Source organism: Dermochelys coriacea, chromosome 1 (assembly GCF_009764565.3).
Source record: "Dermochelys coriacea isolate rDerCor1 chromosome 1, rDerCor1.pri.v4, whole genome shotgun sequence".
In the NCBI taxonomy this organism is placed as follows: domain Eukaryota; kingdom Metazoa; phylum Chordata; order Testudines; family Dermochelyidae; genus Dermochelys; species Dermochelys coriacea.
Genome location: NC_050068.2, coordinates 6,884,251 through 6,909,810, shown reverse-complemented (window position 1 = coordinate 6,909,810; position 25,560 = coordinate 6,884,251). Strand labels below are relative to the sequence as shown.

The 25,560-nt window shown below is 43.8% G+C and overlaps 1 protein-coding gene across 1 annotated transcript in view; it reads left to right on the top strand.

The window, feature by feature from the left end:
• CLPB (caseinolytic mitochondrial matrix peptidase chaperone subunit B) overlaps window positions 1-25,560 on the top strand; it is a 150,546-nt gene that overhangs the window by 14,380 nt on the left and 110,606 nt on the right. Inside the window, 2 exon segments of the mRNA XM_038387537.2 lie at window positions 6,735-6,821; window positions 18,266-18,369. Coding sequence (XP_038243465.1) covers window positions 6,735-6,821; window positions 18,266-18,369 — 191 coding nt within the window.

Here is a 25,560-nt window from a genome sequence, read left to right as displayed (position 1 = left end):
AAAATGTCGATAGACATCCTAAGCATTGATCAGAGGATTTTATTTAATTAAAAAATATGTCCTGGCTGGTAAATACATTTGGCTGTCTAGGATCTGAACAGTGGTCGTCACTTTATCGATTGTCATATCATTAAATCAGGCTGGGAAAATATTAATGATAGACTCACGCACCCTGAACATAAAGTTCAGTTGTCTAGCAAATCTGTTAAGTTGCTCAGCATCTTGCAGTGATTTAAAAAAATGCTCCTAAATGAAATGTCAATGCATATTACGCCACATGATGTGACTCTAGTAATTCTTCATACTAGGTTTGATCATTTGGCATTCCACGTGCTTCAGATTACTTAAGCTGGGTTCCTAAATGGAAAACTGCTCGATTAATTCCTATACCTTAGCCTTGACCCTGTAATCAGCTCCTCTCGCGAGTACTCCAGCACCCTTCACGTGGGTGTGGGGTCTTTCATAGGAGGTTTGATTGGGGCATCTGGGCCATCAACAGTTGAATGATCATGAAAGAAGAACACATGATATATATTGATAAATGAATTTCCAGAGCAGTTTTTAGGAAAAGCCTGTCACTGTTTCACAATCTCCATAACTGTGAATGCTTTCTTAGTGGAAGCGGTGCCTTTGCACCAGTCCTTCCCAGTAGGAGGTGCACCCTCCTGGTGATGAGGAGTAGGGCTGAGAGGGTCCCGTTGGAATTCAGGGCAGAGCAGGCACTTACAAAGGTGTTGTGCAGCAGGTTGTATGAGATGTAAAAGCAAACACTTGAAAGTTTTCAGGGCGTCACAGTGCTCTTGTTGCTAGTATAGGGGAACTGGGAAATCTTGTTCGTGGCTCTGCCACTCACTGGGAAAGCCAATTAACCTTCCTGGGCCTCAGTTAACTTAAATGGGGCAATTCTCTGTGAACTATTCTGAGCCCCTCTGATGAAAGATACTAGATAAAAGCCAGGCACTATTATTTATTAGTAAAAAAACAAGTAGTTTCACATGCCAGACCTGCCCACCTCTAAATTCTGCCAGTTTTGTAGGGTTATAGTAGCATTTTGCCATGTAATAAAGTGTTTTATTGCCCTGTTGCTGTGTGAAAGACCCACCCAAACAGGGAAAATTGACTGACTGACTGTACAGGGGAAACGATGAAACTGACTATGCACAAAGTGCTTTCAAATGGTCAAAGTAAACAAAATGAAAAAGTGAGATGGTTTGGTTGCACTTTTTCCTCTAAAAGAAAAGGAGTACTTGTGGCACCTTAGAGACTAACAAATTTATTTGAGCATAAGCTTTCGTGAGCTACAGCTCACTTCATCGGATGCATCCGATGAAGTGAGCTGTAGCTCACGAAAGCTTATGCTCAATTAAATTTGTTAGTCTCTAAGGTGCCACAAGTACTCCTTTTCTTTTTGCGAATACAGACTGACACGGCTGCTACTCAGAACTCTTTCCTCTGAGTCATTACTGAACTATGGCCTCAGAGCCCTAGAATTTAAGGCCAGATGGAACCAGCAGGTCAGCTGGTCTGACCTTCTGTATCTCACAGGCCACCAACCCCACTCAGCACCTGCACTCTAAACCCAACAACTGAAATGAGACCACAATAAATGAGACCCACAGGAGACCAGACTGTTGTGTGCCACGGGCAGAGAATAGGAGGGACTGACATCCACCAGTGCTCGAGGCCCCTGCGATGGTAGGGAAATGATTTAATGCAATACACCCAGATAATCCTGGCAAGTGACCCGCACCCACATGCTGCAGAGGAAGGTGGAAAACCCCAGGGTCGCTGCCAATCTGACCTGGGGGAAAATTAGCCTCTGAGCACACGAGCAAGAACCAGCCGGCCCAGCACCTCTGAGAGAGAGTGAGTGCTCGGTGCCACCTCAGAGCCCCGGCCCTCCCTGCCCAGTCCAGTGTTAGGATGGCAGGAAGTGGCTGTGTATCGGTGGTGGGTGAAAGAATTAGGTATAAACATAAAGGACTTGGGGCTGGAGTCAGATGATAAAGAATCAAATGTGAAATGATACCATTCTCCTCCTCTACTTCCTGTTGATTTGGGGCCAAATTCAGCTCTGGTTTGAATGGATGCATTAACTCAGTGGTTCTCAAACTATGGCTGCTGGTTGTTCAGGGAAAGCCCCGGGCGGCCTGGGCCAGGTTGTTTACCTGCTGCTTCCGCAGGTTTGGCCAGTCGCGGCTCCCACTGGCTGCAATTCGCCGCTCCAGGCCAATGGGGGCTATTGGAAGTGGCGCGGGCCGAGGGATGTGCTGGCAGCCCTTCTTGCAATCCCCATTGGCCTGGAGCGGCGAACCGCGGCCAGTGGGATCCGCGATTGGCCGAACCTGCGGATGTGGCAGGTAAGCAAACCTGCCTGGCCCGCCAGGGGTTTTCCCTGAACAAGCAGCGACCTTAGTTTGAGAACCACTGCATTAACTTCATTAGAAGTCAGGGTTGAATTTGTTCCATGGGGCTACAGTAAGCTGGGACTCTCTGAAGTGAGCAGCTTGGCATTAAAACTCTGTGAGGAGACAGTATCACACAAAGATCCTTCCGAGGAAGCCTTTGTTGGGGTTATTGGCACTCCATTTCTATCCAAAGGGACTGTGTAAAGTGAAGTTTGCAGATGGAGCAGCCATGTGGATTTATGCTGCAGGCAATGCCACTTTGAGCGAGACACTTAACCGCTGTGTCCAGCAGTGGCCATGAGTCTGAGAAAGAGGAGCCCAGCATGTCTCTGTTATTACTGTAAACACAGCCCTGATACACAGCTGCTTACTAAAGATAACAATCTGCACTGCACACAGGCTGCCATGCCTCATGTACTCCAGCACTTACTGTGCCTTACACAGGGAAAGGAGAGAATTCGGAATAGTCAGGGATGTTTTTTTCTTTCTACCAACCTGTATCTAAGAGAGCTCTTCAGATTGCAAGGAGGTGCTTAAAGTTCTGTTGCCTCTTTTCAGCGATTAGACACAAGAATGGAAGGAGGTGCGGGGGGAAGTGGAAGACATATCTCAAGGATGAACAAAGACAGGTTGTTTGGAACACATCAGAGTTAGGGTGCCAGCACCATTTTTTCATGCAATGACTAAAATCGGCTGGATTAGTGACATTACAGCGAGTGTGATAGAAATCTGGTAAATATTTACTTGGAAGTCTGTTCATCTGATAAATACGTGGGCTCTCAAAAGTTTGTTGTGTCATTGGCCCATTGAACTATGAACCCATCTAAGATGTCCTTAGTGCTGACTGTATCCCTGCAGTGATCTTGGTCCATTTCAACATCACTGACTCTTGAATATAACTCTCCAAGAAGTCATTAGCCAGAGGATTTAGCCTGCTCATTGTCCATGCTCACTGTGTGCACTAGGGAAGTAAAAGGTTAAACGGTTAACTGGTTAACCAGTAAGCATTAGGCTTACTGTTAACTGGCCTTAACTGTTAACCCTGGTGGCCCGTCGCAGCCGAAAGGACCTCAGCCCCGTCTACGCCACACCGGCTGGCCAGAGGGACCCCAGCCCTAGTTGCGCCAGCCGAATTCCAGCCGGGCCCCAGCATTGAACACGCCAGCTGACTGGAGCAACCCCAGCCCTAGCTGCCCCAAGCCAGTCAGCCAGAGGGACCTTGGTTAACTGATATAATTTTAATAGTTTAACCAGTTAACTTCTTACATCTCTATTGTGCACAGAGTTTGGAGGGAGGGATGGCTAAAAACTTCTGGCAGTTGCAGACATACAGCGGTCTTAAGGGGTAAAACTAAGGCCTGGTCTATGCTAGAAAATTAGATCGGTTTAACTACATCGGTCAGCAAAGTGAAAAATCCACACCCCTAAGTGGCATTGTTAAGCTGACCTAAGTTCCCGTGTAGACAGTGCTAGGTGAATGGAAGAATTCTTCCGTCCACCTAGCTACCGCTTCCTGGGGAGGTGGATTACCTATGCTGATGGGAGAAACCCTCTCATCAGCATAGGTAGTGCCTACACTGAAGCGCTACAGCAGCGCAGCTGTGCCATATAGTGTTTTAAGTGTAGACAAGACCTAAGAAATTCAGAGTTAAAACTCCACAAAGATGAAGGGAGACAGAGTCAATACCTCTTAGGGGCAGATCTGTCCCTTTTCCATGGCTATGTGGGACCTCTTTGCGGTGGAATCAGTGTGGCTTGGCTGTTCGGGGTTTGGGGAACTCCTGTGGGAGATGCACATAACAGACTCAGTCTCCAAGGGACACTGCTGTTTACCTCTCTCCATTCTGAAAGCTGCCCATTTATTCCTACCCTTTGTTTCCTGTCTTTTAACCTGTTACCAATCCATGAGAGGACCTTTTATCCCAAGATTGCTTACTTTGCTTAAGAGCCTCTGGTGAGGGACCTTGTCAAAAGCTTTCTGAAAGTCCAGGTACACTATATCCATTGGATCCGCCTTGTCCACATGTTTCTTGACCCCCTTCAAAGAATCCTAATAGATTGGTGATGCATAATTTCCCTTCACAAAAGCCATATTGACTCGTCCCCAAAAAATCATGTTCCTCTACGTGTCTGATAATTCTGTTCTTTACTCTAGTTTCAACCAGTTTGCCTGATTCTGAAGTCAGGCTTATTGGCCTGTAATTGCCAGGATCACCTCTAGAGCCTTTTTTAAAAATTGGTGTCACATTAGCTACCCTTCAGTCATCTGGTACAGAAGCTGATTTAAGCAATATGGTACATACCACAGTTAGTTCTGCAATTTCAAATTTGAGTTCCTTCAAAACTCTTGGGTGAATATCAGCTGCTCCTGGTGACTTATTATCATTTAATGTATCAGTTTGTTCCAAAAGTTCCTCTACTGACTTCTCAATCTGGGACAGTTCCTCTGATTTGTCAGCTAAAAAGAATGGCTGCAGTGCAAGAATCTCTGTCACATCCTCTGCAGCGAAAAAAGATGCATAGAATTAATTTATGTTTCAGAGTAGCAGCCGTGTTAGTCTGTATTCGCAAAAAGAAAAGGAGTACTTGTGGAACCTTAGAGACTAACAAATTTATTTGAGCATAAGCTTTCGTGAGCTACAGCTCCCTTAATTTAGCTTCTCTGTAACAGCCTCATCTTTCTTGAGTGTCACTTTAGCCACTCAATCATCCAGTGGTCCCACTTTGTTTGGCAGGCTTCCTGCTTCTGATGTACTTAGAAAGTTTTTGCTGTTAATTACTGAGTCTTCTGCTGAGTTGAGTTGCTCTTCAAATTCTTGTTTGGCCTGCCTAATTAAGAACATAAGAATGGCCTTCCGGGTCAGACCAATGGTCCATCTAGGCCAATGACCTGTTTTCCGACAGCGGCCAATGGCAGATGTTTGAGAGGAAATGAACAGAACAGGCAACGCTTGAGTGATCTGTCCCCTGTTGTCCACTCCCAGCTTCTAGCAATCAGAAGCTAGGGACACTCAGAGCATGGGGTTGTGTCCCTGACCATCTTGGCTAATAACTGTTGATGGACCAATCTTCCATGAACATACTGAGTTATTTTTTGAACCCTGTTATACTTTTGGCCTTCACAACATCCCCTGGCAATGGGTTGACTGTGCACTACATGAAGATGCTCTTCCTTTTGTTTGTTTTAAACCTGCTGCTGGTTAATTTCATTGGGTTGACTCCTGGTTCTTGTGTTATGTAAAAGAGTAAATAACACTTCCTTATTCACTTTCTCTGCACCAGTCATGATTTTATAGACCTCTATCATATCCCCCCTTAGTCGTCTCTTTTCCAAGCTGAAAAGTGCCAGTCTTACTAATCTCTCCTCAAATGGAAACTGTTCCGTACCCTTAATCGTTTTTGTTGCCCTTCTCTGTACCTTTTCCAATTCCAATATATATATTTTTGAGAAGGGGAGACCAGATCTGCACTCAGTGCTCAAGATGTGGATGTACCATGGTTTTATAATGTAAAAGTGTTGGCCATTAACAAAGAAATCAAACTTACTCAGTACTATAACAAGAATAACAAAGAAAAATCCCTTTCTAGGTTACTGCTTGGGATCAGTTGCAAATAGGGTCTAAGCTAATAATACTAGGGGTATAGGATTAGAGGCAAGGGCAGAGGACCATAACCCTGAGAAGAGTCAGAATGTAGAGGAGACTAAGAAATAAAGCTAGCAGTAGCCAGGTAAGAACTAGTTTGGTAATGGATGCTAGGAGTCTGTTAGGAATGTGGTCCAAAAGGAGTGGAGAGATCTTTATTGAAAGAGCCCAAAAGTTTGTTTGATGTCTCTATGAGACTTTTACTGTCATGCAGGAATGCTCCAAAATAGTGCCATGTGGCATTATGTGTAATAGTATGTGGCATTTCAAGAGCTGCTGGCCTTCCCATGATACCCAGCCTTGAATCCTTTATGGCTATTACTCAGCACAAAAATTCTAGTAGTCCATCAGTATGTATGTCAACCAGCTTCCCCTCCTCCAGCATATTGGTGAATTGTTAAGATCCATGTGAGCAACCTTAAAAGAATTCAGGCCTGCTAGTTATGATGTTACCTGTCTACTAGGAATTGGATTGAGACCCATCAATTCATTTCTGATTGGCTGCTGAAGACCTGTCAGACCGTAACAACTTTCAGTCATTATTGCCCGGGACTACATTGAAACTAGTGACCTTGAGATGAAAGATTCTGTATTCTGTTACCAGCCCCCTGATCCATTCAGCACCCTTGCCTATGGGGGAGAAACAAAATCTTATGATGCCATCTCTCTTTGTTTTGTGTAGGTTGTTGTTAGAAGGAATCAATGTGAATGCTAGGCACAAGCTTGGCTGGACAGCCCTCATGGTAGCAGCTATAAACAGAAATTCTAGGTAAGTTTTTTTCAACGTAGTTTATCACCATCCTGGGTAAGTTGCTATGCTGTGTTCTCCTTTTGATAAATCCACACGGATTCCATCTAAACAACCTGCATTCAAGTCTCCCTCTTGTGCAGTTCTCTGATATGGTTGCTGGTTAAATCTGAAACCGTATATTTATACTTTTCATTTACCTATGTACTATATGACAACCAAGAACCCCAACTGGTTTACTGGCTGAAAGAGGAGAGCACTATGCATTGAATCACCAGCGCCGTTTCCTTGCTGCATTCTTGTTTTCTTGGGAGGACACCCATCCGAGCACTGATCAGGCCTAACCTGTTTATCTTGAGATCTGATGAGATTGTAGCCTTGCAGTGGTACTGGTGCAGGTCGCATTGTGTCAGTAACTCAGCTAAAGTCTCAAGTTGCTGCAGTAGGATTTGCTGTTTCTCCCCTAGCTTGTGGGGTGAGTGGTGTGGCTTTCATGCTATGCCTTCATGAACCAAAAGGGCTGACTCTGTGTCCGACCTCTTTAGTTCCCAGGATGATCACTGTGGCTTCTGGTAGCCTTTAAAGGCACTCTTAAATATATTCAGTCTACAACTAAATTCAATTAGTTTTTATTTAAAAAAAAGAGAGAAAGAGAAATCCAATTTTAGAAAACGTGGGACAGACGGTAGAATGAGCTTTGATGTTACAACCTCTCAGAGATGCTTTACTTAGTCACAAGTTCATAAGCAAAAAGGCTTAATTACTTGGGAAAACACAGGATTAAAGCGAGGCACAAAAGCTGAATATCCGCTCTCGGGCGACACGATTCGAATCCGTGCGCTGAGTTCGTGTGTGGTGCAAACTTTGATGTGTGCGATGACAAGCTGAAAGTCGTGACCTCCTCGGGGAGCTCCTTAAGATGGGCAGGGAGGCGGGGGCTTGGGTCTGTTTGTTTAACTTTGATGTCCGAGCAGCAACGGGCCTCGTTGTTTGCATGTTCGCAGAGGGATGGATTTGGAACTTCCCACCTTTGCTGATGGACAATGGTCAGCGTTGGAGTGTGACGATTGTTGACCATTCCAAGTGACTGGTGGACCAGAACAGGGCTTGGGAAGGTGCAAAGACTAGAAGGGAGACAAGGAGAAAGGCTGTTCATGGTACAATAATTACCTTAGATGGATCACCCTTCTTATTATTTAAGATACATAGCATAAAATCAGGTAGAACTGGTGACAAAAACCTCTATGCACTAAAAGGCCTTCAGGACCCAGTCTAGTCTCTTTATGCACTGGCACAAGACTAACAACTGGGTTTCTTATTTGGGTGTCTGGCAAAAAGACTGAAGCTTTGAGCTGTGTTGGGCGAATCAGGTTTATTTGCCATGCATTGTGGATGATTATTGCCTATAATTTAAAACAAAGGCCTTGACTATCTGAAACTCAATATTACTCATCTGTAAACGTAATGAAAGGTTAATTAGATATTTCACTTCCTTCTGGAAACAAGCATAAACTAGTGCCAAACTCATCCCTAGCATAACTATTCCATTGGCTTCACTGGGGTAACACCAGGAGCAAATCTGGCCTCTGCTGCTATTTCTAGCCTTACAGTGGGGTTTTGCCATTGGCCAGGAAATGTACTGAGCTAGAAAATGACACAAAGAATGTCTGAAATTCCCTCCAAGTTGCCCACTCGCAAATGCAGTACAAATACTGACCTATTTAACCTGACTCCGAAGAGCCTGGCCCTGGTGTTAGATATGTAGTTTGGGGCTGAGGTACTATGGAAATGGATTTAAAAGAGCACTCTGAGTTGGTGGCTTTGATTCAGTGACACAGGTTTGCCCATAGAGTTCTAGATGTTTATACATATCCTTTTCAGTGCAAGGTGCCTCTTGGTTTTCTGGACATATTGTAATTATTTTCTTTCTCTCTCATGTAAAGCTCCATTTGCGGTGGGGTGGGAACAGCATTACCTGAACAGGTTAAAGATGTCAGCCTCCTCCATGCTGACCAATCAAACCGCACACATGCTTAATAGTGATCTGGGTAACATGCTTTCTGGCACCTATAGGCCTAAGTTAATTGCACTGTCTGACTTATGCTAACAGTTGCAGGGTGATGAATTTTTTAAAGTGTCTCTCTACTCTGACAAGTGACGATGCAAAAACGGGTCCTCCTTACTTAATAGACCTGCCACCTGTGTATATCCAGCCATAGCAGCAGATGTTATTGACCAAAGTTAGTTTTTACTCTTTGTGGCCCTTCACAGCCCAGCAGAGACAACATCAGTATGAGAAATCGCGCATCAGCGGAACTGTGAACTAAGTTCTGATGGCACGTTTTAGGTGTTGCTGCTACTTGAGCAAAGATCTCAGGTTGGCATTCAGATGCCATGGGAGTTTATGGTGCTGGCAGTCTGAGCATGTTCAATCTGGAGTCACTTAGAGAAACTAAACATAATCCTCACAATGCCATCTTTACAAAGTCGCTTTTTGGAGTGCACTGCACTTCGGGTTTTCACTGCACTGTTGATGCTTTTTGTGTATAAAACCACTCCATAGATCAGTACTTTGCAGCTATCCCAGCCAGTGCTAGCTTCCTTCCATTCCGTTGTGAATCTAATCCACAATGGAGACCTGGCTGCTTTAGGAGCAGAGGTTTGGACTGCCCTTTGAAGCTCATTGGAAAGGAAGGGAGGATTCTAATGTTCTGGTCACAAAATCCTGGGCCCCTTTATCAGTGTTTGGGCCGCCCTAGCCGTTCTGGGGTAGGTCTGCAAACTGGTTTGCACCAGCAGCCTCCATAAATTGCCGGCTCCTGTCCACCATAATCGCACCATTATGTGCAAGGCTGATTGGAGGGTTGTGGGGAGGAATTAGGAAGGTGATTCTTGAATTTAGCAAGTCATTTGCATTCAAGTGTGTTGTAGGGGAAGAGATCTTATGTGCTCACCCAGCTAGACTGCCTCCTGATGCCTACTTGTACCAGGGCCTCTGCATAGTTGATAGCACTTTAACTAGTAGGCATGTTGTCTGTGTTTTATGGATGAGACGGAAACTAAAGACACAAAGATTAAATGACTTGACCAAGGCTGCAGAGGGGTTCTGTGTCAGAGGCAAAGTCTTTTCCCTGGATAGTGTGCAACCTAAGAGAACAAAACTACACAGAGAGTTTGGGAAAGGGATGCAACATGATCAGGGTGGTGATAGGCATGTGGCTTATTTGTTATGTGTATCTATAATTCCTTTAGTTCCCCCATGCCAGTTTACAGCTTCATTTCCATTGTCCATCCCCCTCCCTCCCAACATTTGATCCCCACTCTGCACTGAAATGAGCAGTTCACACCTAACACCAATAAATGACAGAGCCGAGCAGAGGTCCTAGTCAGCTGATCCCCTGTAGGTGCTGTGAAAGAAGTGGCTCTCCAGAAGGAGTTTCAGTAAGAAGGAAGGGACCCCAACTCTAGTCAAATCTCTACATGTGTGTGTCCCACTGTGAAACTTTCCCTTTTAAAGATCCCATAATGCTCTCTTAAAGGAGCAGGGGCTAGTCCTAGTGTTATGTATTAGTATGTGTGCCCTTTCTCACGTAATGTGTCCCTGTCCACACCTGCTAATGCTTTTAACTGAGTCCCTCCCTTGACTCCCTATCTCTTAATGGAGTGTTCCTTGTCCTTGCTCACAAGGCCATGCGTAATCTTGCTGCATCTGTGATATGTCTCTGCTTTCACCGCTGCTCTTACGTCTTACTTTTTCCAGTCCTCTCACTTTATCCCCTTCCCCAATTCCATCTCCTTCTCCCACTCTCAGCTTCATGCCCTCTCTGCTGCAGTCCCACACGTCTGGATCACCCTCCCTTTGCTTACCCACCAAGCACCTGGACTTTCCTCTTTCAGATCCCGCCAAAACACCCTACCTCTCTGTGCAATTTTTCCCTGCTTCTCCTGCTTGCTAATCCCCTGGCCCTCCCTCTCCTGTGTCTCACCTGGTTTCAATTGTTAGCTGTTTGTGACTGGGGAATATGTCTCTTCTTTGAGTGAACAGCACTTTGTACATCTAATGCGCTGTATGCATGTTTTTTATTAGTAGTAATAGTGCATCATGCAGGTATAGATAAGTGGGTATGTTCTAAGGCATATAATGAGTGTGACTTGTCTGGAGCTATTCTCTGTGTCTGTAGGCAGTGATGTGATTAACTGGCACAGTCTAGTACCTATATTAGGTACATATGTCTGCTTCATATCCTCGCTTTCAGTCTTTCCACTTCAGGCATGTAATTCGGTGGTCTCTGAAGCAGAGCTAGGCAACTGGGATAAATATCCTGAAGCTTCTAGAGTCAGAAGCTTCATTGGCATGTAGACTTGCATGCATAATGTGCTAGCTATGCAGGTGTGTTGCCTTTGCATAGAGCCAGTTGGAGATGGGGCTCTGATGACATCCCTTGGGTGTTGCATCGGATGTTGCAGTTTAGTTTTCTTTGAGTACGTGCCCATGGGGATCCCGTGCTAGGGACACATGCACCCCATGCATGCAAGATTGAAATCTTTTGAATAGCAGTGTCCGAAGGGCCACTCCTGTATGAGTTATGTCCTTGTTTCCTCACCCGAGGGCATAAAAGGTGGAGCGTCCACAAGCATCCCTCAGTTCTCCCAAATGTCTTCTCTCTCTGCATGTTTCAGAAGCATCCCCAGAGCTGAAATTTGCGAGGCAGCTAAATGGAGTAACTCCCTGACTCTAATTAAACACTGAACCCTTGATGTAGCTGCAAGGTCAGATGCCAGACCCGGTAGGGTGATGCAGTGTTGCATCACTGTTTAGTTAGTGGCAGTCACGACTCCTCAGTCCCACGGACCAGTTGGGACACAGCTCACCAGTGACCTGGAGTGGGATCCCCACATACACAGACTCAGAGAAGAGAGAATGGTTACGTACCTTGTAGTCATAGGTTTTAAAGCCATAAGGAACCACCCAATCATCTAGTCTGACTTCCTGTGTATCACAGGCCACCAACACCACCCAGCATCTTCCCACTAATCCCAGCAACTGAAATTAAACCAAAGTATTACAGCCCTCAGGAGACTAAGCTCTTGGATGCCACAGGCACAGTCACCCTGATTCTATGAGATGTCGTCTAGTTTGGGGTCCACAAGAATGACAACATATTAAAGAATCACAGTTACAGGAAGAAGAAAAGGAGTACCCGTGGCACCTTAGAGACTAACAAATTTATTAGAGCATAAGCTTTCGTGAGCTACAGCTCACTTCATCGGATGCATTGCTTTTTCCACCAAATGCATCCGATGAAGTGAGCTGTAGCTCACGAAAGCTTATGCTCTAATAAATTTGTTAGTCTCTAAGGTGCCACGGGTACTCCTTTTCTTTTTGCGAATACAGACTAACACGGCTGCTACTCTGAAACCAGTTACAGGAAGGTAAGTAACTGCTCTTTCCTTACAACCACCCCTCTATTCCCATGCAGAGCTCTACAGATACAACTATTCTAGGGATCCTCTTTGTGTCCAGCAGGACTTGCAGCTTCCAGTAAAGCCCAGCACTGCCCCTCATTAAAATCCCTTGAAGCCCTTGCATTGTGCTTTGTAACTCCCAGTCACTAGGATCACTGCCCTTCTTGGTTCACCAACTCCAGCTGCCTGAGTGTTGGTAGCTTTGCGGTGCAGACCCAGCCAAGGCCAGCTCTCTCACCCCAGGTGCCTTGCTCTTTTTTTCTTAACAATATGCTGGCCCAGCCTCTAAACGCAGAAAGCACTTACTACAATCGATTGCACTGCCCAGTGAACTTTAGTTAAGCATTGCCCTCTGAGTCATCACCAGGGTCAATTTAGATTTATATTTACACGGATGAACAGCCTCTGCCTCTGATCAAATTAAAACTCGATCAGCAAATTAAACCCAATGCTTGATGAGGCTATTGAGCACAGGTGAGTTATTGAGGAAAGCCTGCCTTTACAGCTCAGACATACTGCAGGCCTCTTCCGAGCACACCACCTCGCTGATGGGAGAGTAGTACTCTGCCAGAGCCACCCAGTAGCCTGATAGAGGGAATGAAGAGGAGGTACATCATAAAACAAGGTGAGGGGAATCCTGGATTTAAATCACAGCTTTTGCACTGGCTCACTTACCAGTAATAATTGTGAGCTGGTGCAGAAAAAAGAACAGGGCACAAATAATGATGGAATGTACTTTCCTCTCTACTGTTCTTCACTGCACTGTCATCAGTGGATCTCAAAATGGTTTATAAATCTTAATTAAGCCTCACAACTCCCCTCAGAGGTAGGAAAGAATTACCCCCATTTTACAGATATGAAAACTGAGGGCTAGAGGGGTGGTGTTTTACTCATTGTCACCCAATGACTCACTGACAGCAGGCAATAGAACCCAGGACTCCTGGCCCTGTTCCCTTGCTCTGACCACTATCCCATACTGCATCCTTGTTATATGTATATAAAAAACTATATAGAATTTTATATATATTTTCAAGTTGCCTTATTTCCTCTGATTACATTCACATGTTTTGTTGATGAGTATGGCGACTTCTGTATTTCCATTGCACTATTAGCAAAGGCTACTTTGCTTGAATGTCTTATTATCTGCAAATTGGAGAGGTGTAATCAGTACTTGCGATTCCAGAAATGTCTGGCTGGCTCTGTGAAGGAAAATTCAGTGACATTAGTTGCCTGGAGGGGACCGCATGTCACAGAAAAAGGAGGTTAGATTGAAGGATGATTGGATGGATAGAGAGGCTGATCGTACAGCAGATGATTGTCCTTTGAGTTTAGACCAGCAAGCTCTTTTCAATTCCTTTTTACAACAGTCGGATGGGAATTGGTTTGGAATGTGTGACATACTGTATCAGAGCTGTCGTCTTGGGACAGGGTTCTGTATTATCAAATTTTAGAATTAAGGTTAGATTCCCAGTAGTGACTCGTGCTGCTATTTTATAAACAGTTCAGCCTCCCAGCAGCCTTATGAGGTAGAGAAGTATGCCTACATACTTACAGATGGGGAAAATGAAGCAGACAGTTGTACAGAACAAAAGCCAGGAGTTGTGCCTCCATGTCCTCCTACTCTCACCACTATTCAACACTGCCTCTCTGTAGCGCTTTAACGTTTTTATGAAAATAAACATTATCAAGAAAACTCTAATAGTCTGAGTCAATAATGAAGAGAAAGAGCCTTCCTAAGAGTTGCTGAGAGCATAGAGGTTGATGGTGGATAAAAAGGCTGAGAAGAACACTCAACAAACACATTCAGGGAGAGGAGAAAAGCTGATGGAGGGAGTTGCCAAGGAAGTTATGAGACACTGTTTTTGTATAATGACAGGTTTCAGAGTAGCAGCCGTGTTAGTCTGTATTCGCAAAAAGAAAAGGAGTACTTGTGGCACCTTAGAGACTAACAAATTTATTAGAGCATAAGCTTTCGTGAGCTACAGCTCACTTCATGCATCCGAATAAATTTGTTAGTCTCTAAGGTGCCTCAAGTACTCCTTTTCTTTTTACTGTTTTTGTGTTAGCAGTATGACTCATTCGGTGGCTGTGTATTCACTCTGGGCCAGAAGGTTGCGGGTTAAAGTCCCATGCTGGAACTTGGGCTCATTCTTCTTAAAGTGGGTTTTTTGATTCTTAAGATGGAGACGATGGACCCTATGATATGTCATAGCCTGTCAGTAGTGGGGACTCTTAAAAACCAGACAGTCTTTGACTGCAGATACCCTTCAGGACAAGACTGAAGAGGAGGACTTGAATGTACCTTCATTGCTAAGGGTTTTAAATTGCAACAATACCAGCTTGGAGCATTCTGGACAAGCTGCAAATGTTAGAGAGGCACTGCTGGAAGCCCTGCTGAGAGAGAGAGAGTTGCAGTAATAGATGTGGTATGCACGGCTATGACAGAATAGTAGTGCAAATTGCACAAATGAAACTCCCCACCACTACCACAGATTTTGTACCTTTGTCTCAGACTTGGGGTTTTCCATGGTAAGGGTGTGGTTGAAGATAATGCCGATATCTTTAACCTGGCTCGCTACCTTTGAACAGGGGACCCAAAAGAGGAAAGAGCCCCCTGGTATCCATGACTCCTGTCTGGCACTGAAGACTGAGAACAAGGTGACAGTGATGTATCCAGACAGACATCTCCTCCAAACAGTCCTTCAAATGTAGGATCCACAGGACAATAAAGACATGCTTGTATATCATCAGTGTACTGAAGGCAATCAGCTTTGCGTTTAGAAATAGTTCATGAGTTCATATATTAAGGGCCAGAAGGGGCCACTGTGGTCAACTAATCCAACTACATGCGTGATACTACAGATGACAATTTCCCAACTTAAAAAGTGTTGCATCCAACCTCAGAGAATTGCATATAGACCTCATCTTGACAGAAAAGAAACTGAGCACTTCATTAAAGATGGTAACTTCGGTACAAGTGAACGTGACTTCTTGGTCACATTTACAATGTGCCAACAGAATAAAGTCCAAATCAATAATATACATACTTGCTGCTTTAAAAGGGCCAATTTCACAAAGCTCAAAACAATTATGAGCTAAATCAGCTGGGAAGAAGGATCAGAAAAATGTTAATGATATTGGGAATTATTTAAGAACACTTTATTAGATGCCCAAAAAGCCACAATACCACAGCTGAGGAAGAAGCTGTGCTGTTTAAACAAACAAAAGAAAGGGGAAGTTGATAGTAATTAATATAAATCAGAAGCTAACAATTGTAGGACATTGATGCGGGAAGTAAAGGGATGCAAGAAGAAATCTATGGCTAGCAGAGTTAAGGACAATAAGAAGGAATTTTTTTAAGTATATTTGGAACAAAAAGAATCCTAACAAAGGAATTGGTCCATTAGTAGATGGAAATGGTAGACTTATCAATAATGATACTGAAAAGCCAAAAGTGTTCAATAAATATTCTGGCTCTGGATTTGGGAAAAAGAACAGATATAGTCTTATCTGATGATGATGACGACGACGACAACACTCTTTCCATTTCAGTATATCTCAGGAGGATGTTTAACACTAGCTCCTAAAGACAGACCTTTTAAAATCAGTGGTCTAGATGACATGCATCCAAGAGTTTTAAAAGAACTGGCCTATGAGCTGATTGGACTGTTAAAGTTGATTTTATATACGTCTTGGAACACTGGAGAATTTCCAGAATATGGAAGAAAGCTAATTATTGTGCCTATATTTAAAAGGGAAAACAGGATGACCCTAAGGCCTGTCAGTCAGACATTAACCCTGGGCAAGATAATGGGTCTGCTGATACGGGATTCAATTAATAAAGAATTAAAGGAGGATTATGTAGTTAATGCCAATCACCATGGATTTATGGAAAATAGATTCTGTCAAATTAACTTGATTTTTTATGAGATATTACAAGTTTTGTTGATAAAGGTAATAGTGTTGGTGTAATATACAGAGACTTCTATAAGATGTTTGTCTTGGTACTGCACATTTTGATTAAAAAATTAGGATGACACACAATAAATGGATTAAAAAATGGCTAACTGGTAGGACTCAAAATATTATTGTAAATGGGGAATCATCATAGAATGGATGTGTTTCCAGTGGGATCCCTCAGGGATTGGTTCTTAGCTGTTTAACATTTTTATCAATGAACTGGAAGAAAACATAAAATGATCACTGGTTTCAGAGTAGCAGCCGTGTTAGTCTGTATTCGCAAAAAGAAAAGGAGTACTTGTGGCACCTTAGAGACTAACAAATTTATTTGAGCATAAGCTTTCGTGAGCTACAGCTCACTGTAGCTCATGAAAGCTTATGCTCAAATAAATTTGTTAGTCTCTAAGGTGCCATAAAATGATCACTAGTAAAGTCTGCAGATGACGCAAAAATTAGGGGAAGTGGTAAATAATGCAGAGGACAGGTCACTGATTCAGGAGACCATTTTGATCTTGAATGCTCCATTTCAACAACATGGGGGCATGAATTTCAGAAGAGTGAAACACCCACAGCTTCATTTGAATCAGTGGGAGATGCAGATGCTAGGCACCTCTTGAAAAAACAGACTCAAAACTGAAGCCACTTCTGAAAATATGAGCATAGTGAATTCCCTACAATCTCACAAGAAATCGGTGATATAGTTGAGAACACGGGTCTCCTGACTCGCAACTTTGTGCTCAGTCCACTAGATTGGACTTTATATGCAATTGAGACTTGAACTGTGGAAGGCAAGAAATACACCGCTGCTAATATATCTTATTGAAAGTACAAAACACACACCTTCCATTCTGCTAATTGTATTTACTGTAAAGGGGTAAATGAGGGAGAAACTTAAGGTAAATTTTAAATGTGATTTGACGAGATGCAGCCTGCAGATGCATGTCCGTCAATCTGTAGTGCGCATAGTCAAGAACCTCTGCCAGCCTGTAAGCTATCTCGCTTGTGATGAATACTGTATAACATTTTACTGGCTAGTTGCCATGGAAGGCCAGAACCCAGGAAAAAAGAATAACAGGCTTCAAGCTGCTTTCAGAAATGGTAAGCAATCTAATTCTTGCCTGATGGTTGTTTGGTTTAGAAACACAGATGCCTCTGCACCAAATCTAGCCTGTCTCTTTTCTGTGCTGAATAGTCATGCTGGGGAATGGTGACAGTTTGGACAGCTCTAGAGACTACAGTCCACTGTCTCCAGACAAGCATGAGCAGAAGCAGTGGGAGATCCCCCAACCCTCTTTATGCCCTACCAATATGCCTCACCATTACCGTTAATGATGAGAATCTGATTATTTCTCTTCCTCAACCTCTATCCTGGGGCTGCCGCCAAAGGGGACAAGTATTGTCAATTCCAACAGTGTTTTTTGTGATAGGGACACTGGCCTATTGTGATCACCAAATTCAGTTCACTGAGGGTCTGCAAACTAAACCATACTTCATAGTCTTACCCTGTGCTTTCATCATCATTGTTTTCTCTTCCTTCTCTCTCACCTTCTAGAATCTTCTCTACAAATTCTTCATCTTTATTCGTCCTAAAACAGCAGCTAGTTGTCTCCTGAACATCAAATGTTTGGCTGCTGCTGGCTGTGGCTTGGCTACATTTTCAACTATGAAGAGTGAATTATGGGATGGCAGTCCAGTCCAGAGCACTGGAAATGTAGTGCATGGCACACGGTCACTTCTGTGCAGAAGTTTTGGACTTGGCCTCTGTTGAGCATAGATATATTTCACAGCACATGTGGATCTACAGAACAGCCCACTTCTCCGAATGCCTCAGTCCAGTTGCCTTATGACTGTTAATATTCGTAAGCAGTGCAGCGTTTTTAACTCTCCTTTGCTGGCAGCATATATTTTGCTGAGTAACTCTTATGTGCCTTGAGATTTGTTTCTTTTGCAAACTCTAAAGGTGTCTAGTTCCTGATGTTCCATCTGCTCTCTCTGAGAAACCTCCCTGATGATCCTGTTCTCATTATGTTTTTTAACAGTGTGGTAAAGATCCTGCTTGCCTCTGGTGCTGACCCAAACCTCGGAGACGAATTCAACAGCGTGTACGAGACTGCCAAAGAAAAGGGACTCCATTCATTGGAAGGTAATAAAAGATTTAAACTTTTTGTTCATGTTAACTTACAGGGACAGTATGTCTCTCTCTATGCCCAGAGTTCAGTTAGGCCTTTGGATAATTCTGATCCACTTGTGCTTTTTACTTTCCCACAGGGGGTTGGACTAGATGACCTCCTGAGGTCCCTTCCAACCCTGATATTCTATGATTCTAAGTTTAGACAGATGCTATCTGTTATATTCTTTAGGCATAGGTCTGTTACATGCCATGCCCTCCAAAATACAGACTTGAAACAGCAGGCTCCACAGGCTGGAAGAGTACCCTGAGCCTTGGGAACACCCTGCAGATGCATCTCCTCTGAGATGCACCACTGCATTTCCTGCATTGCTTTCAACTCCACCCCTGGAGGAGCTCTCTCCCACTGGAACAATTTACTTAGGAGTGGGGTGGATTCTCCAATGCTTGAAGACTTTGGACTGGATGTTTTTCTAAAAGTTATGTTCTAACTCCAACAGGAGTTATTGGACTTGATGCAGAATTCACTGGGGGAGGTTCCCTGACCTGTGTCATCCAGGAGGTCAGATCAAAATGGTCTCTTCTGGCCTTAAATCCTATGACTCTATGAAAACTGAGGCAAAGAACATGGTTCCAAGTTAAATAGAAGGTGTTTTATCTCATCCAGCTCCCCCAGGCCACTTCCATTAAAATCACTAGCAAAAACTCTGGCCCACATCCCTTTTGTAGAGCAGGGTAATTGTTTACCCTACATTTCTGCAGCTGCTGAAGGTCCTGGGGCCTGGATACCTCCTCCGATTCTTCGTGGTCAGGCTTTCTTACAGTATCTCCACTTATTCACATAAAATGGATTAAGAACTGGCTAATTAGAATCATAGAATCATAGAATCATAGAATATCAGGGTTGGAAGGGACCCCAGAAGGTCATCTAGTCCAACCCCCTGCTCAAAGCAGGACCAAGTCCCAGTTAAATCATCCCAGCCAGGGCTTTGTCGAGCCTGACCTTAAAAACCTCTAAGGAAGGAGATTCTACCACCTCCCTAGGTAACGCATTCCAGTGTTTCACCACCCTCTTAGTGAAAAAGTTTTTCCTAATATCCAATCGAAACCTCCCCCATTGCAACTTGAGACCATTACTCCTCGTTCTGTCATCTGCTACCATTGAGAACAGTCTAGAGCCATCCTCTTTGAAACCCCCTTTCAGGTAGTTGAAAGCAGCTATCAAATCCCCCCTCATTCTTCTCTTCTGCAGACTAAACAATCCCAGCTCCCTCAGCCTCTCCTCATAAGTCATGTGCTCTAGACCCCTAATCATTTTTGTTGCCCTTCGTTGTACTCTTTCCAATTTATCCACATCCTTCCTGTAGTGTGGGGCCCAAAACTGGACACAGTACTCCAGATGAGGCCTCACCAGTGTCGAATAGAGGGGAACGATCACGTCCCTCGATCTGCTCGCTATGCCCCTACTTATACAACCCAAAATGCCATTGGCCTTCTTGGCAACAAGGGCACACTGCTGACTCATATCCAGCTTCTCGTCCACTGTCACCCCTAGGTCCTTTTCCGCAGAACTGCTGCCGAGCCATTCGGTCCCTAGTCTGTAGCGGTGCATTGGATTCTTCCATCCTAAGTGCAGGGTCCTGCACTTATCCTTATTGAACCTCATTAGATTTCTTTTGGCCCAATCCTCCAATTTGTCTAGGTCCTTCTGTATCCTATCCCTCCCCTCCAGCGTATCTACCACTCCTCCCAGTTTAGTATCATCCGCAAATTTGCTGAGAGTGCAATCCACACCATCCTCCAGATCATTTATGAAGATATTGAACAAAACGGGCCCCAGGACCGACCCCTGGGGCACTCCACTTGACACCGGCTGCCAACTAGACATGGAGCCATTGATCACTACCCGTTGAGCCCGACAATCTAGCCAGCTTTCTACCCACCTTATAGTGCATTCATCCAGCCCATACTTCCTTAACTTGCTGACAAGAATGCTGTGGGAGACCGTGTCAAAAGCTTTGCTAAAGTCAAGAAACAATACATCCACTGCTTTCCCTTCATCCACAGAACCAGTAATCTCATCATAAAAGGCGATTAGATTAGTCAGGCATGACCTTCCCTTGGTGAATCCATGCTGACTGTTCCTGATCACTTTCCTCTCCTCTAAGTGCTTCAGGATTGATTCTTTGAGGACCTGCTCCATGATTTTTCCAGGGACTGAGGTGAGGCTGACCGGCCTGTAGTTCCCAGGATCCTCCTTCTTCCCTTTTTTAAAGATGGGCACTACATTAGCCTTTTTCCAGTCATCCGGGACTTCCCCCGTTCGCCACGAGAATTGGCAGATCTCAAAAAGTATTGGTCAATAGGGAATTCTCACCGGCAGGAGGTGTTTCCAGGGGGGTTCTGCAGGGATTGGTACTAGGCTCAATGCTATTCAACATTTTCATCAGTGATCTGGAAGTAAATATAAACTCACTGCTGATGAAGTTTGCAGATGACACAAAGATTGGCAGAGTGGTAAATAACGATGATGACAGGGCAGTCCTACAGTGTGCTCTGGATGGCTTGGTAAGCTGGGCCCATGCAAACAAGATGCATATGAATACAGCCAAATGCAAAGTGATACATTTAGGAACAAGGAATGCAGCCATACTTGCAGAATGGGGGACTATATCCTAGAAAGCAGTGACTCTGAAAAGGATCTAGGGATAATAGTGGACAAGCAACTAACCATGAGCTTACAGTGTAATGCTGTTGCTAGGAGACGGTGATTTTACCTCTCTATATAGCATCGTTGAGACTGATACTGAAATACTGCATCCAGTTCTGGCATCCACATTTGTAAAAGGATGTTTAAAAATTGGGGCAGGGGGTGCAGAAAAGAGCCACAAAAATGATTGGAGGGCTCGTGAGCTCAATCTGTTTAGTTTATCAAAAAGAAGATTGAGCGGTGACTTGATTAAAGTGAGTAAGTACCCTTTGTGATGGGTTGGATCACAGAAATCCTCTGGGGGCTGCCACTTGATGTGCCAAGACTATTTCTGTTCCAGCTTTCCTGCCCTGGCAGCTTAGGACTTCAGTGCCCTGCCTGGTTTGAGCCAGACCCGCTAGCCTGCTGCAAACCCAGACCCAGGTCTGAACCACATCCCCTAACAGCTGTAGGCTTAATTGAAAGCAACTTAGGAAGTGCTCCTGTCCTTGACACTCAGATGCCCAACTCCCAATGGGGTCCAAACCCTAAATAAATCCATTTTACCTTGTATAAATCTTATACAGGGTAAACTCATAAATTGTTCACACTCTATAACACTGATAGAGAGATATATACAGCTGTTTGGCCCCTCAAGTATTAATACATACTCTGGGTTAATTAATAAGTAAAAAGTGATTTTATTAAATACAGAAAGTAGGATTTAAGTGGTTCCAAGTAGTAACAGACAGAACAAAGTGAATTACCAAGCAAAATAAAATAAAACACGCAAGTCTAAGTCTAGTACAGTAATAAAAACTGAATACAGATAAAATCTCACCAGTTCCGGTAAACTTTCTTTTATAGACTAATCTCCTTCTAGTCTGGGTCCAGCAATCACACACCCCCTGTAGTTACTGTCCTTTGTTCCGGTTTCTTTCAGGTATCTTTGGGGGTGGAGAAGCTCTCTCTTTAGCCAGCTGAAGACAAAATGGAGGGGTCTCCCACAGGCTTAAATAGACTTTCTCTTGTGGGTGGAGACCCCCTCCTCTCTCCTATGCAAAGTCCAGCTACAAAATGGAGTTTTGGAGTCACCTGGGCAAGTCACATGTCCAAGCATGACTGAGTTCCTTACCAGCCAAGCCACATTCGTGGGAAAGCCCCAGATGTCGATTGGCGTCTCCAAGTTCATCGATGGCTTAAGGGCTTCTTGACTGGGCACTTACTAAGAATAGTCTTTTCTCAGGAAGCTAACCAACTGCTTCACTAAAACCTACTCAGAATCAAACAAGTATGCAGCCAATATTCATAACTTTGAATACGAAAATGAGACATGCATACAAATGGGATGAATAGATTCAGTAGATAATAACTTTTACAGAGATATGTTACATGGCATATGTAGCATAACTTACATTCTAGTTATGTCATATATATTCATAAGTATATTTCCATAAAGCCTTATGGGGCGCACTGTCACACCCTTATGGGGAGAAAATATGAGGCCCTCAAGGGCTCTTTAATCTATTGGAGAAAGGCAGGACAAGAACCAATGGCTGGAAGATGAAACTAGACTAAGTTAGGTTAGGAATAAGACACCGATTTTTAATAGTGAGGATGATTAATCACTGGAACTACCAAGGGAAATGGTGGATTCTCCAGCTCTTGATGTCTTCAGATAAAGACTGGATGCCTTTTTGGATGATGTACTTTAGCCAAACAGAAGTTTTGCTTTATTGAACCACAAGTTATTGAGCTCAATAACTCAGGGTAAAATGTAATGGCTTGTGATGGACAGGTCAGACTAGAACATATAATGGTTACTTTTGTCCTTAAACGCTGTGAATCTATCAACATTTTCCAATATAAGACCCTGTTTCCACTTGCCTATAATTTTATGATACTTAACCATTTGGGCTGAAATTTTTCATTTTGGGTGTCTGCCTTAGGCCAATTTTTTGAAAATTTCAGCAAACTGGTTCAACCATTTCTGAGAATGAGACTATGGAAAATGTTGTTTTGCCCGTATTTAAAAAAAAAACTTCAGACCTTTTCTTTGAACAGCTCTAGTGTCTCCATATTTTGGAACATGGACTTGAAATTTAGCAGGGGCTGCTGGCCTTTGAGTCATAGATGTGCTTGTGCTGTATCTGTGCGAATCTAACCAAATGCAAACTTATAAACTGTGGAAAAATCTCAGTTCACACATGCTCAGTAGAGACTTCTCTGATTTTAGTAGTTAAATCACTGAAGATTCTGTCCTCACTGAGAAGGCCAGGATGGGTAAGGAATGGTGTCCCTAGCCTCTTTTTTCAGAGGGTGGAGATGGATGGCAGGAGGGAGATCACTTGATCCTTACCTGTTAGGTTCACTCCCTCTGGGACACCTGGCATTGGCCACTGTCGGTAGACAGGATACTGGGCTGGATGGACCTTTGGTCTGACCCAGTATGGCCGTTCTTATGTTCTTATGCTCCATCCTCTCCCTGCTTCTAGTGTTGACCAGACTGCATATGCACTGTGCACCATCCTCACAGAACAACTGAGCATTCTCCAGTCCAGGGATATAGGAGTAAAACCAGGTTTTCCCTGTAATTGCTGCTTCCAGCTACTACAAGTCATGGTGGGGCCCGGCACGGAGAACAAGGAACCTGTCTTGCCTATGCTGTGAATGAAGCCCTTGCTGCCAACCAGACAGCGTGGAGGAGGAAGCAGTTTCATAGAATCATACGACTGGAAAGGACCTCGAGAGGCCATCTAGTCCAGTCCCCTGCACTCATGGCAGGACTAAGTATTGTCTATATCATCCCTGACAGGTGTTTGTCTAACCTGCTCTTAAAAACCTCCAATGATGGAGATTCTACAACCTCCGTAGGCAATTTATTCTAGTGCTTAACTGCCCTGAAAAGAAGCTTTTCCTAATATCCAACCTAAACCACCCTTGCTGCAATTTAAGCCCATTGCTTCTTGTTTTATCCTCAGAGGTTAACAAGAACAATTTTTCTCCTTCCTCCTTGTAACAACCTTTTATGTATTTGAAAACTGTTATCATGATCTGCCCCCCCACCCCACCCCCAGTCTTCTCTTCTCCAGACTAGACAAACTTGGGTTTGTTAATCTTAGATTCATAGATACTAAGGTCAGAAGGGACCATTCTGATCATCTAGTCTGACCTCCTGCCCAGCGCAGGCCACAGAATCTCACCCACCCACTCCTATGAAAAACCTCACCCATGTCTGAGCTATTGAAGTCCTTAAATCATGGTTTAAAGACTTCAAGGAGCAGAGAAGCCTCCCTCAAGTCAACCATGCCCCATGCTACAGAGGAAGGCGAAAAACCTCCAGGGCCTCTCCAATCTGCCCTGGAGGAAAATTCCTTCCCGACCCCAAATATGGCGATCAGCTAAACCCTGAGCATATGGGCAAGATTCACCAGCCAGATACTACAGAAAATTCTTTCCTGGGTAACTCAGATCCCATCCATCTAATATCCCATCTCAGGGGATTTGGCCTATTTACCCTGAATATTTAAAGATCAATTACTTACCAAAATCCCATTATCCCATCATACCATCTCCTCCATAAACTTATCAAGTAGAATCTTAAAACCAGATAAATCTTTTGCCCCCACTGCTTCCCTTGGAAGGCTATTCCAAAACTTCACTCCTCTGTTGGTTAAAAACCTTCGTCTGATTTCAAGTCTAAACTTCCTGGTGGCCAGTTTATACCCATTTGTTCTTGTGTCCACATTGGTGCTGAGCTGAAATAATTCCTCTCCCTCTCCTGTATTTATCCCTCTGATATATTTATAGAGAGCAATCATATCTCCCCTCAACCTTCTTTTAGTTAGGCTAAACAAGCCAAGCTCCTTGAGTCTCCTTTCATAAGACAAGTTTTCCATTCCTCGGATCATCCTAGTAGCCCTTCTCTGTACCTGCTCCAGTTTGAAATTCATCCTTTTTAAACATGGGAGACCAGAACTGCACACAGTATTCCAGGTGAGGTCTCACCAGTGCCTTGTATAATGGTACTAAAACCTCCTTATCCCTACTGGAAATGCCTCTCCTGATGCATCCCAAAACCGCATTAACTTTTTTCACAGCCATATCACATTGGCAGCTCATAGTCATCCTATGATCAACCAATACTCCAAGGTCCTTCTCCTCTTCCGTTACTTCTAATTGATGCGTCCCCAATTTATAACTAAAATTCTTGTTATTAATCCCTAAATGCATAACCTTACACTTCTCACTATTAAATTTCATCCTATTACTATTACTCCAGTTTACAAGGTCATCCAGATCCTCCTGTATAATATCCCGATCCTTCTCTGAATTGGCAATACCTCCCAGCTTTGTATCATCTGCAAACTTTATTAGCACACTCCCACTTTTTGTGCCAAGGTCAGTAATAAAAAGATTAAACAAGATCAGTCCCAAAACCGATCCCTGAGGAACTCCACTGGTAACCTCCCTCCAACCTGACAGTTCGCCTTTCAGTAGGACCCGTTGCAGTCTCC